Here is a 12,734-nt window from a genome sequence, read left to right as displayed (position 1 = left end):
GCTGACTTGAAATACCATACGAATTCACAAGTCACAACCACTACAGATTCAAAGTGAAGTCTCTATCGAAAGGATGGATGTGGAATCTAAAAGCAAATGGTTCACCTGGCTCTCCTTTTGTGCTCACTATCATAACCAATAGCAGCTAAGGAGTCCTGTTAAGGGTGTGTGTGTGCACGCTTTTCATTTTCTATATATATTTTTTATGGGGTTGGGGGGAAGAAAAGACTGTTCATCAGAAAGTCCATCTGTTACAAACAGATCAGAAGATGGTCATTCTATTCTACACACAACAAACCAACCCTTCTTGGTAGAGAATCTGCTGTAACATTAGCATTTCTAACAAAATGACTAAAACAGCAAGAAAAATTGATGGGATAGGCAGAGGATGTCCTGCAAGTTTTTTAGTTAAGTTAAATGTATCCATCAACAAACAAAAAAGACAAAAATGTTTAGTGTAATCTAAAACATGCAATACTCAAACCATTACCAGTAGACAAACTATACTGTTTCAGCAATGTATGTAGTAATTGTTACACTTCCTCTACACACCAATATGCCGATTGGATTAGTAATATGTTAAATTTCAAAGCCAATCTCTAATCAGACATTCATCTTTGCCATTCATCAATCTTGTGTGTTGTTTGTGCTCAATACCCTTCCAAGGTAGTAGAAATCTGATCCTTGACCATTTCTCGGAGATGCACAGGAGATGACACTAACAATCTTGGAATATTACATGGAAATTGAAAATGAGCTATTCTGTGCCTCAAAACACTCCGAACACAATGATCATTCCAGCAACACTCAAAACTGACACTAATCATTTTTACTGAAGCCAGGGTTGAAGAGCAAGAATGATGAAAAGAGACCCAAGAACCTTCTTAGGGGATGTCTACAGTGAGATTCAATTCCTGATGGTCAATACGATTTGTAGAGGCCGAGCAGGGGTTTCTCCCTTTCCTCCATTCTCTTTTTTGCAGCCTCCCTTGCTTTAAGGGCAGCTTCCTCCTCTTTAGAGACGACCTTTGGCTTCTCATCTTGCCTTTTTCTCTTCACTGCCATTGATGATGGAGCACCCTTAACAGATCTCATTGGATTTGGAGATGCTGCTGCAACCCTCCCTGGTGGAGGCCCACTTTGATGCTTACTAGCACCTTTATCATCGGCAACGGGTGCATCCACTGAAGATGTTGATGGTTTCAATGAAATGGGTTCTTTCTCTTTGGATTCCGAGGGAACTTCAGATGTGCTAAACGCCTCCTCCTGCGTAATCCACTTGCCTGTTCCCAAAAACAAGTAAAAGAAATACCCAAAAGCTGATGAAATCAACATTATAACAATCAGGACATTTCAGGAACCAAAATGAAGGAAAAGTTCCTTACCTAAAACACTGGAATAGAACAAGCCTGAATTTGGATCATAGTGATAACCGCTGACTTTATCATAGTAATAACCTGAGGCACTATCATAATCCCACTCTGCCACCACACAATGATACAGTTTCAGCTCAACAGAAAAAAAGAAAACCATCAAATAGAGGGAACAAGTACAACAAACAAACATGAGGGGAGTAAAAATTATAAATCATCCCTTGAAAATCATTCTTGTTTAGCTGATTTTACATTGTATAAGTCAGACAGGCAACGACCAGTGAGGCTGCTGCTACTTGGTTTGACAATTCCCCTCAAGGCTCCAGAAGAGCTGTTTACATAAGCCCAGGCAGCCTTTTAGGTTATTAAATTTATTAAACACGGGGAGAAGTGACTGGGGAACCAATTTTTTAAAATGTTCCACAAAGAATATTTGCATGCCTCTCTAACACATTTAGCTTGAAAACAGGATCAAGCATGGCATGTAATGCATTCCACGAAGTATGGGCCAGAATAGTCAGATGTTCATCTGCTTTTGTTGATTTTTTGGGAACCTCAATTGAGTTTTCTTGAACTCGATCATGCATAGCAACCCATAGGATGGCATGAAACAACAATAGCCTGCTAAGAGATACACTAGACCAGTAATCAACATATAGGATACTAATTTCAAAGGTCCAAGAAAAACTACAAGGCCTATCCACTCCATAGTTCACATGATTTCATCACCTCTTGCGGCTTGCCACAGATTTATTAACTAGGACCAAGAACTACTTCATTCTCTCTATACCCATACTTTTATAGTTTTTTGATTGGTTTTGATGACTGAACCCATATTTTCAAATTTCCTTGCCTTACCATTATTAGCATCACTGGAAACACGAGCATTTGATTCCTCTGCTTCCTGAAAAGTCTTCAAGTCCTTCTGATAGCTACGCTGTGCTTTCTGACAACAGACAACAGGCACGAATCACAAAAAGCACATATTATTAATTAACTAGTTCAAATCAGTTATCCAGCTCCAAGGGGGAAAGGGATGGTGAGGGTGGATTCACTGATTATCAGCATTCAATTAATAGATCGCAAGGGTAAATTGTAGTCATGGTGGTTAAACAAAATGTAAATAACTGCAATAATGCTCAACCAGAATCAATACAGATGCTTCAACCAAATTGAGCATGGTATTTCACTCTTAGAAAAGGTCATTCCTCATAGTGCACATATGTTCATTAGTCTGCATGTGTGTGCCTCTGCTCAGGGTTTTGTGTTTTTTGTTTCTTTTAAACTGGGCTTTTTTTTTTAAAGGTGAGTGGGGACATAGATTCAATTAGGACAAGACACACTAAATAACAAGTAATACTCCCACCCACAAGTAGGACTGCTCATTAGGTGTTACAGCAAGGATTGGCTTTCAAATCAGGTCATCCATATCTAATAGTAACAATACAATGCCCATGTAAGGAGGTAATCCAATGGATAATTCAATAGTTCCACCAGGTTAAAATAAGTTAGCAACTGAGTAATTCAAAAACTCCAACTTTGAATATTACACAAATTATAGGGCTTGGATACCCTTAAAGTTGGACCTGAGTAGGCCTTACGCCTAATAGATAAGCCACCCCACCCCCACCCCCCAACCTTTACTCTTCCAACCAACAATTGAAACAGAAGTTACAACCAGTTCATAAAATAAACAGTTACTAAGGATAAAACAACTGTCAAACTGATAGGACCACTGGAAGAAGCCTCAACTTAGGATGAAGGGAGGACTTCAGACATAGTCATGTACTCCAGAAGACCTCAATGATCTGAGGACAGAAAGTCAAGCCGCTGCTGCATCACTGTCATATGATCATTCAACTGTATTAACAGCTCAACAAATTGAATACCAGAGGCTCACTTTGCAGTTCTGGAGTTCCCTTATTCCATGGCCCTGATACCAAAAAGAATAAGGCTAAACTCATTAAACGTTAATGTCACACCCATCCCACTGCTAGGACTTTCAATCAAGTGTAATCGATAAGCAAAGGACCAGGGCTAGGATGAAGCATGGAATCAAGCAAATAGTCGGAGATAAAATTTCAAAACTGCAAATATATGAATCTCCATAAATGATTTTTTTCCCAAGCTAAATATTTAGGCATTGTTGTAATTCTAACACACAATAAATTGGGCCAAGAAAAGAATGGTAGCAAGGGAGAATAAACATTCTAGAACGTGCTTTCTCACTTAAGGATTTTGTTCGTTTTTCTCCTTCTGAAATCAAAATTAAAAATAAAAAATGAATATTTTCTAGTACAAAGAATCTGTAACAGCTTTTCATACCAAAACTTCTATGAACCAACCCTAGTCTTATTCTAAGGAAAGTAAGCCTAATTTACTGAGACAAAGGCCTCAAGCCAGAACTAAAGAGGTTGATCCGTCAGGTAGATTGCATCTATCTTGAAAATCCACAGCTAAACCTTTCATCACAAATCCAGAATAGTTGACTTCAAACAGGGATCTTTTAGTCAGTCTCACTTGTGGGAACATGGTTTAGTTAGTAGAGCCTATAGAGGTAAGTTGCATAAGAGAAGTGGGAAGTCTTCTTAGGTCAAAACTCAACAGAGGAATGTCCAAAGTAGATCCCTACAGCATCTCAAGGAATAAAAACTTAATATGATTTCATTTTTAACAGTCTAGAAGACTGATCATTAAATACATACCAGCCAACAGTAAAACAGATTGACAAGCTTCAATTTCTGTCAAGGCAAGCTTGTACAACAGGAAGTACAAAAAAAAAAGAAAAAGAAAAAGAAATAAAAAAAAAATGACTGAAATATTATTAGAAGAGATAATAGAGGAACGGTGATCTTTAGCTCCCACTAACCTTCAATATATCAATCAAAGATTAAAAAGAGAGAAATGAAGACATACATCGACTTTGGGATATACAAAAATAGAATCAAATTTTTATAAAAATACAAAAAGTAGAAACTAGATTTAGGCAACATCTTGGTCAAACTAAAAGATCCCCCTTACTACCAACTCCAATTATAAGGTTTCCAATTGTGTGAGGGAGTGTCTGCATGTTTAGAGGTAGGCATAGTTTATTTAAGGAAGTATTGCACCAATTCACTAAATGAGCAGAAATATCAGAGTACTTTTCGACCTCAGATTAGCACTTGAAAATACTTACCGCCTCAATTTGTTCAAGGGCACGGGCTGCTTCTTTTAGTTCCTTCTCCTTGGCAGCATTGTCCTTTCTTATAGAAGCAAGCCTCTTGGTAACATTTTCTTTATGACGCAGACCAAGCTCATGGGTTCTAATGCTTAATGGATTGTTGGCTATGTAGATTTTGCAAATATCACACCATTTATTGCCTTGACTAACCCAATACTGCAAAACATATAGAGATATTAATAGGTTAACAATACTTAAAAAGAGTAACAACTAATCATCTGCACTAATAGGGATTCTACTACCAATCTCAAAATGCTTTGTTTCATAATCATAAATACTTATGATGAGAATAGAAAAAGAACAAGCACAATGTTCCTGCATATATTATCAAGCAGCAGTTAATATCCATACGGAATTAGATATTTCAATTTCAAATCCCCACAAAGAGTTAGGGCTCAAGATAGAGGAAACTGTACATCCATGGAGTTACTACCAAATAGATGGGACTGGAATTGACAAACTATGAAATTACGTATACAATAGGTTTTCTACACCAAATTCTTTTCTATACATAAACACAAAAAGGGGCAGGACGTAATACCTCAGTCATGATTGCAGCTCGAAGCTTCGGGAGATTTCAGAGATATAAAAACCCTAAAAGCAGTAGAGAGTAGGAAGAGGGTCCTCTGCAAATTCAAAATTACCGGAGACGAACCGATCTCCGATTTGAATTCCAATGTTCAAACATCAAACGCAAGGCCAAGGAGAGGGATTTTCGGAATTTCTATCCGGCGAGTTTGGCAGTTCGGACGCAACTCGGAAGAGACGAAGTGAAACTGCTATTGCGCCGTCGGATGTAAGGGGGTCATTTTGTAATTTTGTTTAATTCCATGGTATCAAGACAAGATATGGAATGACCTCTTAGGCTCTCTCGAATCGGACTATTAGCCATTGCTGGATCAAGAAGTCTCGGCCGATTCGATCTAATTTCTCACTGCTCGTGCACTTATTGCAAGCATGAAACCAAACATGTTTCACTTTTTTTCTTTTTTAGCCCAAGCCACCTTACACGTTGACTACTTCCAAGGGTGTATCCATTACAGCTACAAATGGTTGCCATCGGAGGTGGAGGTCTAGTGATTTCAAGGTCTCAGTCCCAAGTGTTTTGATAGTTCTTACGTCCAGGTTCAAATCTTCTCTGCTCCTTTATTTTTCACATTGGGTGATTGTGTGCTCTTCAGTCGGGGTATGGAGTCCCTACCGGGCTTCTTAGATTATACTAGAATCCGGATCTTCTCCTTGTCCGGGACTCCCATGGCCTGCTCAACCGGGGCCCCATGGTGAATTTTATCCAAGATCAATGGGCCCCACTAATGTTCGCGTAGTAGGTCAGAGGGCCAAAGTCCCCATCAAGGCGGATCGGACCATTATACAGGCTCCAGTGGGGCTACTTTGACAGGCAGTGCTTGCTCTCTAGTAGCTCATAGAACTACTCATTGCATAGGTGGAATCCAAAAGTTCTGAAGCTATTATTGCATTCCCCTTTTTAGGTTACTCAAAAAAAAAAAAAAAACTGCAAATAATTCAAACATAAGGCACAGATTTTGCCCCTATCTTCGAGGGGATTCAAACCCTAACCTCATTCCTTTGCTAGTTGGACAACCCCTCTAGTTAAAGATTTCTCTTTTTTGTTTACATATTATATTACAATCAATCGAACGGATTGATTTATTATGATGGACCAATTAAATTTTATGGAAAAAAAGTGAAAAACACTAAACAACTCATGTAAATAAATACAATCATGAGATCTCAATTTTGTAAATGATATATCTTATAAGTCAATCCATGGAGTCAGATACCCTCATCACTCTCTATAGCATTAGATTTCATGGGTTAGTTTCTTAGGTATCATATGTACGCTGCCAGTTTTTGGTAAAGTAGTACACTACTAATATATAACCTAATTTTGGTAAAGTACACTAGTAGTATATAACCTTTAAATTTATGAGACTTAAACAAATATTGATACAGGATTGCAACAAGGTCAAGTTGGGCAGAACATTGAACCTTTTTGGGTACATATAACCAAATAAATCTGCTTACGATGGACTCTCGAGCAGATTTATATTCTCTCTTTAAAAACTCTTTCAATGAATTATAAAATTCAATTAATATAATATTTTAATATAAAAATTAGGATAAATTTAATGAATACCTTTAAATTAAAATATTGCATGTAACAAAATCTTATAAGTCATTGAGAGATTCTCTACTGAGCTGAAGCTGAAGTGAGCTAAACACTTCAGCTCAACGTCATAAATGAAGGTAAAAAGACAGGAAGTCGTTCCAAACCCTTTTGAGTTCTCTCCTTCCACCACCACAGGGATTGCTTCTTTGTTGATTTTGATATTTCTTCATTAACACCCATTTTGATTTGTGGACGACAATTCAACTTCTTATGTATCCTTCTCCTAATGCTTCCCAAGTTTAGTTCAGACTTCAGAAAAATATCTTATCCTCCATCTGATCTCATGCTTAGACGCTTTAATGAGTTTGCTTGAGATAGATTATCGATTTTGGAAGAGTCGGAATCATCTCCCAGCTCCCAACCACAAAGACAGGGTCCCAGGAAGTTGGGGCCGGTGAGGATGGGGATTTTGGGATCCTTTTAGCTCGTTCTACCTGATCTAGCCGACGATGATCTTTAGTCAATAAGCTTCAACCATCAATAGAATTGACAGGCAGAGTAGAAATTAACTGTTTTTTAGATTGGGGTCTTGAGAACAGATTCTAGGGTTTTCCCCTTCCAAGAAGAAACCTGCACAACCAATTCTTTATCCTCTTAATGGCAAGCAACGTAATGCAAGGTAGGCATGCGAGCTGGTAAGCTCACTATCTTTAATCTGAAATATATTACAAATCTTCCAATCCATCAAAGCATCCACATCATTTTCTTGATATATCTCATCTTCATCTTCCCAGTATGGTCTTCTTTTTCTTCTTCTTCTTCTTCTTCTTCTTTCCTCTCTGAAACCTGTTTGGGATGTCCAGCATGCCAGCGCCAGTGGTCTGAAACAGAGACAATCAATGCGATTGATATTTCAACAGTCCACTACCCGCTTCAATCTGCCTGACTTCTCATGTTCACACTAAATTCCTCAAAGCTCAAGGCCTCAAATCACATAGAAAGATAGCATTGAAAATTCATAATAAAAAAAATTAAGAAGAAGAAGAAGAAGAAAAGAAATGTCCACCCCAGAAGAAGAAGAAGAAGAAGAAGAAGATAAAAGACGTCCTGGGCAAATGTCCACTCCCCTCGTGAAGAAGAAGAAGAAGAAGATGAAAACGTCCTGTGCAAACATACAGGAAATGTCCACTCCCCTCGTCAAGATTTCTTCGACAAATACATCAATAACAGATAAATAAAGTTAAAGGTATTATTTCTCAGAATTTCAGATCTAGAAGTCACACTCATCTTCTTCAGAATGAATCCAATGCACACGAACCAACCAACACTGAAAACCCCTTGTATGCAAGATTGGATTGATAGTAGTATACCAGATTTAATCACACAGCAGGATTACAAGAAAACAATCTACTTCCTCAAAGTCAACTCTAGTCTCAACAAAACAACAGAAAAGCAACCACCTGAGATGGAGGTTGAACTCTAGATTTCAAACCCCCTGTGATGATGCCACTAAGAAGATGAAAGAGTTTGACTGCGTATGGCAGAAGTATAAAGGAAAATATTGATTTTGGATCAAAATTCTGGAAACTGAAATTAGTGTAAATCAACAGAACTCTCTTCTTTCTCTTTTCTCTTCTCTTCAGATTGAGTTTTATGTGCAAACCCAAATTAGAAAGTAGTACTAGTCTCGTTTGAACCAACAGAAGCACCAGTTGGAATTCAATCAATAGTTCAATAGGGAATAATAAGACAAAGCTTAAATCTAAGAATTCAGCTCACTCAGAGAGATTCTTAAGTAGCGTATAAACAAAAACTCCCCCAGAATGCTGGTCAAGAGACAGCCCTAGGCAGGGATTTGTTTCCCAAAGTTTGAGTGAATTCAGATGAAGTCTGGACTTTGATAGGTAGCACTATATGCTGGAGTCGGAAGGAAACACAGACCATAAGACAGAACCATAAAACTGAAACTAAACTCTAATCTGATCCGACCTGTGAATTGGTATATATGATATTGAAGAATGATAAAGTATATAAAATGATAACTGGAATCGAACAACACCCATCAGCAGATGCCATCATGGTTACAAAGCAGTATCTACAAAGTGGTATGGAGAATGGAGATGGCAGAAAACTGAGGAAGAAGAAGGAGAAAACCTATCTCGGTCGCAACAGTCTCTTGCAGATTCCTGAAGCCAATTAAGGCAACTCAAGACATTATTAATCAAATCTGTAATATGGCTGAGTAGCCCTACATGGTATATAAAGAGATCAAAATAAAGTCCCACTAAAACCAAACCGAAAATTAGACTGAAATCAAGACTGGGAGTACTTGCACCTCGGTGAATTTAAAAACCTAACAAAGCAACATTTCTACTTGAAGTAGGAGTAGAAAACAAAGTGATTAATTGTGCTATTATGGTCCCAGGATTTGGAGAACTCAACCAAAGTAGTGTGGTTCGATAGACTAATGAACCAGGACCAATTAGCCTCCAGGTGCTTTCTAGTTCAGGTGATTCATTCTACAAGGTCTGAAAGAAAGTCTGCCATAGGCTTTCTTGAATCTCCAAGATGTACCCTTAGTAATCAGTCCTATTACAGCGGCAGCATTCCCCAAACCCTCTCCCAAAAGAAATATAAGTAATAATACTAAATAAATAAATTCTAGTTTCACTCTGAAGGTAAAAGCAGCCACAACCCTCAATTCAGGCAATTAAGAAAGAAAAAGCGAGGGGAACTAATCCAGAGGTTCGTATGGTGCCTGATGTTCCTTTCATTTGGCTGGACATCCCTGAGCTTAGATTAATTTTGGGGTAAGGTTATAGTGTATCATAAAAAATACCCTCTGGTACTGCTGGTGGAGTTTGAACGCTTGGAAGTTGGATCTTGAAAACAATATGAGCTGTTCCCAATGAGGAGACGAAACCTGCCAGCCAGGCCTTCTTGCAACACTTGCTACGTTGCAACTATTAAGTACATAATTCCCATGGTGTACAGGTGACTTTCTGTGTGTGTGAGAGTGTTTTTTTTTTTTTTTTTTTTTTGGGGGGGGGGGGGGGGGGGGAACTATTGCAATACCAACAAGGTCTCAAACCGAGGCAACCAAGGCGTTCCTTCTAGGAAAGGTTGTTGGATGCCTAAAGGTGGCAATTAGACAGTGTCATGACAACATTGCTCAGTTACACTACATAAAAAATACGGTCTTCCTTGAAAGAAGGAAATCAACTCAGGCTGCAAATATCACATGCAGTTGTTTGAATCTAATCATCCACTTGAGCAATGAATCAGCAAATCTTGCAAACTCCACCCATGCGAGGCTCCTAGTTGTCATAACAAGAGACACCCTACGATGGAATAGAAAAGAAGAATGTGTCCTATAAGTCAGTACTTAGACCTAGATCTGCCAAAAACTGTGTTTAACGTGATCAGGAATCTCATATCCAGACTCATATATCAAGCGGCACATGAGGCACGACAAGCTTTCCGGGTCTAAAATAACTACACCAGGAAAAAAATCTGGCTTTCCAGTGTCACGGGGATTCCCATCCCAGAAAACTTCAAAAGAAAGAATTCTCACCATGAAAACTCCACAAAGAGCCAAAGATCAGGTGCATAGTGTCATGTATCAGAAGCATAAAGGGTTATGATTGTAAACCCTGTTATCCATGAATTTACAGTAATGCATCCACTACAAAATGCAAAGTAAAAGAAGGGCAATGCAGCAATAGAAAAGCAGTATAACCAAAAGGGAACAGCCACAATAACCTGGAAATTCAAAGTTAACAGCAAAATTAGCAGACTGTAACCTTTCTTAAAAATCATGATTCACATGATCAGTCCATATACGATACCCAGGGCTATGGACTGTCCTGGAGGAATGTAGTCACATAATAAGGAACTGATCCCTTTTAAATAAAGTATAAGTAAACACAAAAAGTCCACACAGAAAATGGATGAATTCAAGAGTATTAATTGATGACTTCTGCTAAACAATGTGTCACTAAGCTACCATCCAAAACCAGTTCTCCCTCCCCCCACCTCCCCGGCCAGCCCAGCCCCGTGAAATAAAATAAAATGGTTATTCCTACATTCATTTGCTAATTGCTAGCAGCAAAGATAAAATGAGAGATTCATTACAATAGGAGTCTATTTTCTCTATCTACAGAACCTACTTCGAAGTGAAGATACAAGAAACACTTTGAGTCGTACAAAATCCACCATGAGTGGTATAAGTGCAAGTTGCTACAAAAAAATGAACCTCAATTTGCGAAGCTCCTTGCCTCATCAGCCAAAAACCTGTTAAGCCTTACCTCGACGAAAGTCGTTGCCGCAGGTCCTCTGCCAATGCCTGTCTCAAGCTTTCTCCGAAACAGTAAAAGGATTTCTCACTTTCAAGCGCCCTAGCAGGAGGACCACTCTCTTCCGGGTCCTTCCACATTGGTGGCTCGGGCTCCCTCGCAACCTGACACAAATTATGCAAAACGCAGCAAGCAACGATGGTCTGAGGAGCATGGTTAAGCCCTACATTCAAATTCTGCAAAATACGCCACCTGCCCTTGAGAAGCCCAATAGCGTCCAACACCACAGACCTTCCCCTCACTAGGGCAGCATCGAATGAATTCTGAGCCAGCGTGCCGGTAGCATTCCAAGAGAAGGGAGTGAGCAGGAACGATAGTAGGGGATAGCACCAGTCCCCAACAATGTATGGCCTTATGTGGTGGCCGCGAACGTTGATGACCTTATCCCAAACGACATCAGCAGAAGTAAGCCGGTTATACAAGAGGCTTTCCCTGAAGTGGGTAGCATCATCAGTGCCACCAGGGGCCTTGACGCAGACGTCCCAGAAGATCTTTTTATGGTCTGCGACGACCTGAAGAAGTACGGCAGGGTAGCCCTGGCGACATCGGTAGGCAGAAGGGTGGCCATGGAGCTCCTGATCAGGTGGGAGGCGGTGGAGCTTGATGGGGCTGCCGTCAATGGCGCCACACATGTTAGGAAGGGAGGTGAGCTCCTCGAAAGCCTGGGTTGTCTCGTGGAGGCGGCGACGACTAACGGGAACCTTGATGAACTCTGGGTAGAGCTTGGTGGCGAGAAGACGGGTGATCATGTTCGTGATCTTGGAGACGAGATAGGGTTCGAGAGAATAGCGGGTGGCTAGGGTTTTGGCGGAATAGCCGTGAGCGAGACGAGAGAGGACCATTGCGACGGCGTAGTCAGCAGGGAGGGAGAGATTAGAATGGAGGATGTGAGGCTTGAGCTTTTCAACGACGGTGGTGAAGACAGGGTAGGAGAGGCCGTACGAGGAGCGCCATTGGGCATCGCGCACCGGTGCTTCCATGTTCCAGATGTGTTGGCTGGTGAGGGCACGAAAGGCGGAGATGCTGTGGTCGACGGAGGAGTCATTGTTGTTGTTATTGTTGGTGTTGGTGTTGGTGTTGGAGGGGGAAGAGGGAGAGGAGGACGAGCTGCGAAGGGATGCGGCGTAGGAAAGAACAGAAGCGATGGTAAAGAAGAGGAGGGGGGCAGCGGAGGAGGAGGAGAGTGTCGCGGCTGGGGAGGAGGCAGTGGTGCTGCTGCTTGGGGCGTAAGAGTCCGAGAGAAGAGACGAGGTTGGATCTAGATGGTTGTGAAGTTGAAGAAGGTTTGATAGCATCAGCAGTAAAGATGGATCCATCATCCCCCTCTCTCTCTCTCTCTCTCACTCACTCTCTTTCTCCCTGAGTCAATTCAACTCCCAGCGGAGAAATAAACGAACAACGACGACTCCATCTTGGAGCTCGGAGTTGCAGAGAAGGAAAGAGGTGCTTCAAGTCTAAGGCGAGCCCAATTTCCACTTTCGAAGATTGAAGCTCGTCTTCGTTGTTAGCGACGGCAATGCGGCGGTTCTTCTCACGGGATTCGGCTAACCCGTGAACGAACGACCCTACGCCGCCAACTATACATACAAAATTGTAGGAAATGCTTTTTCACGGCACCGCCTAGGGAGGTTTCTCTACGCCAGCCCAAACTG

General features: G+C 40.5%; 2 protein-coding genes across 2 annotated transcripts; both read right to left on the bottom strand.

The window, feature by feature from the left end:
• Positions 1-223: 223 nt before the first annotated feature.
• On the bottom strand, positions 224-5,422 carry LOC149017957 (C2H2 and C2HC zinc fingers superfamily protein). Its single transcript, XM_089152274.1, has 5 exons — positions 5,138-5,422; positions 4,552-4,752; positions 2,232-2,319; positions 1,386-1,481; positions 224-1,283 (listed from the first exon to the last, which is right to left on the bottom strand). Exons 1-5 carry the CDS (start codon positions 5,144-5,146, stop codon positions 922-924), a joined length of 756 nt encoding a protein of 251 aa, XP_089008400.1. The 5' UTR covers positions 5,147-5,422; the 3' UTR covers positions 224-921.
• A 4,381-nt stretch (positions 5,423-9,803) lies between these two features.
• Positions 9,804-12,731, bottom strand: LOC149017956 (PIF / Ping-Pong family of plant transposase). The gene has a single exon (XM_089152273.1). It carries the CDS (start codon positions 12,399-12,401, stop codon positions 11,031-11,033), a length of 1,371 nt encoding a protein of 456 aa, XP_089008399.1. The 5' UTR covers positions 12,402-12,731; the 3' UTR covers positions 9,804-11,030.
• Between the last annotated feature and the right edge of the window lie 3 nt (positions 12,732-12,734).

This window comes from Hakea prostrata, chromosome 4 (assembly GCF_041222555.1).
Source record: "Hakea prostrata isolate BN-2017 chromosome 4, UWA_Hpros_2, whole genome shotgun sequence".
Lineage (NCBI taxonomy): Eukaryota > Viridiplantae > Streptophyta > Magnoliopsida > Proteales > Proteaceae > Hakea > Hakea prostrata.
Note: the sequence above shows the minus strand (reverse complement) of the source record. Positions and strands in the feature narration are given on the sequence as shown.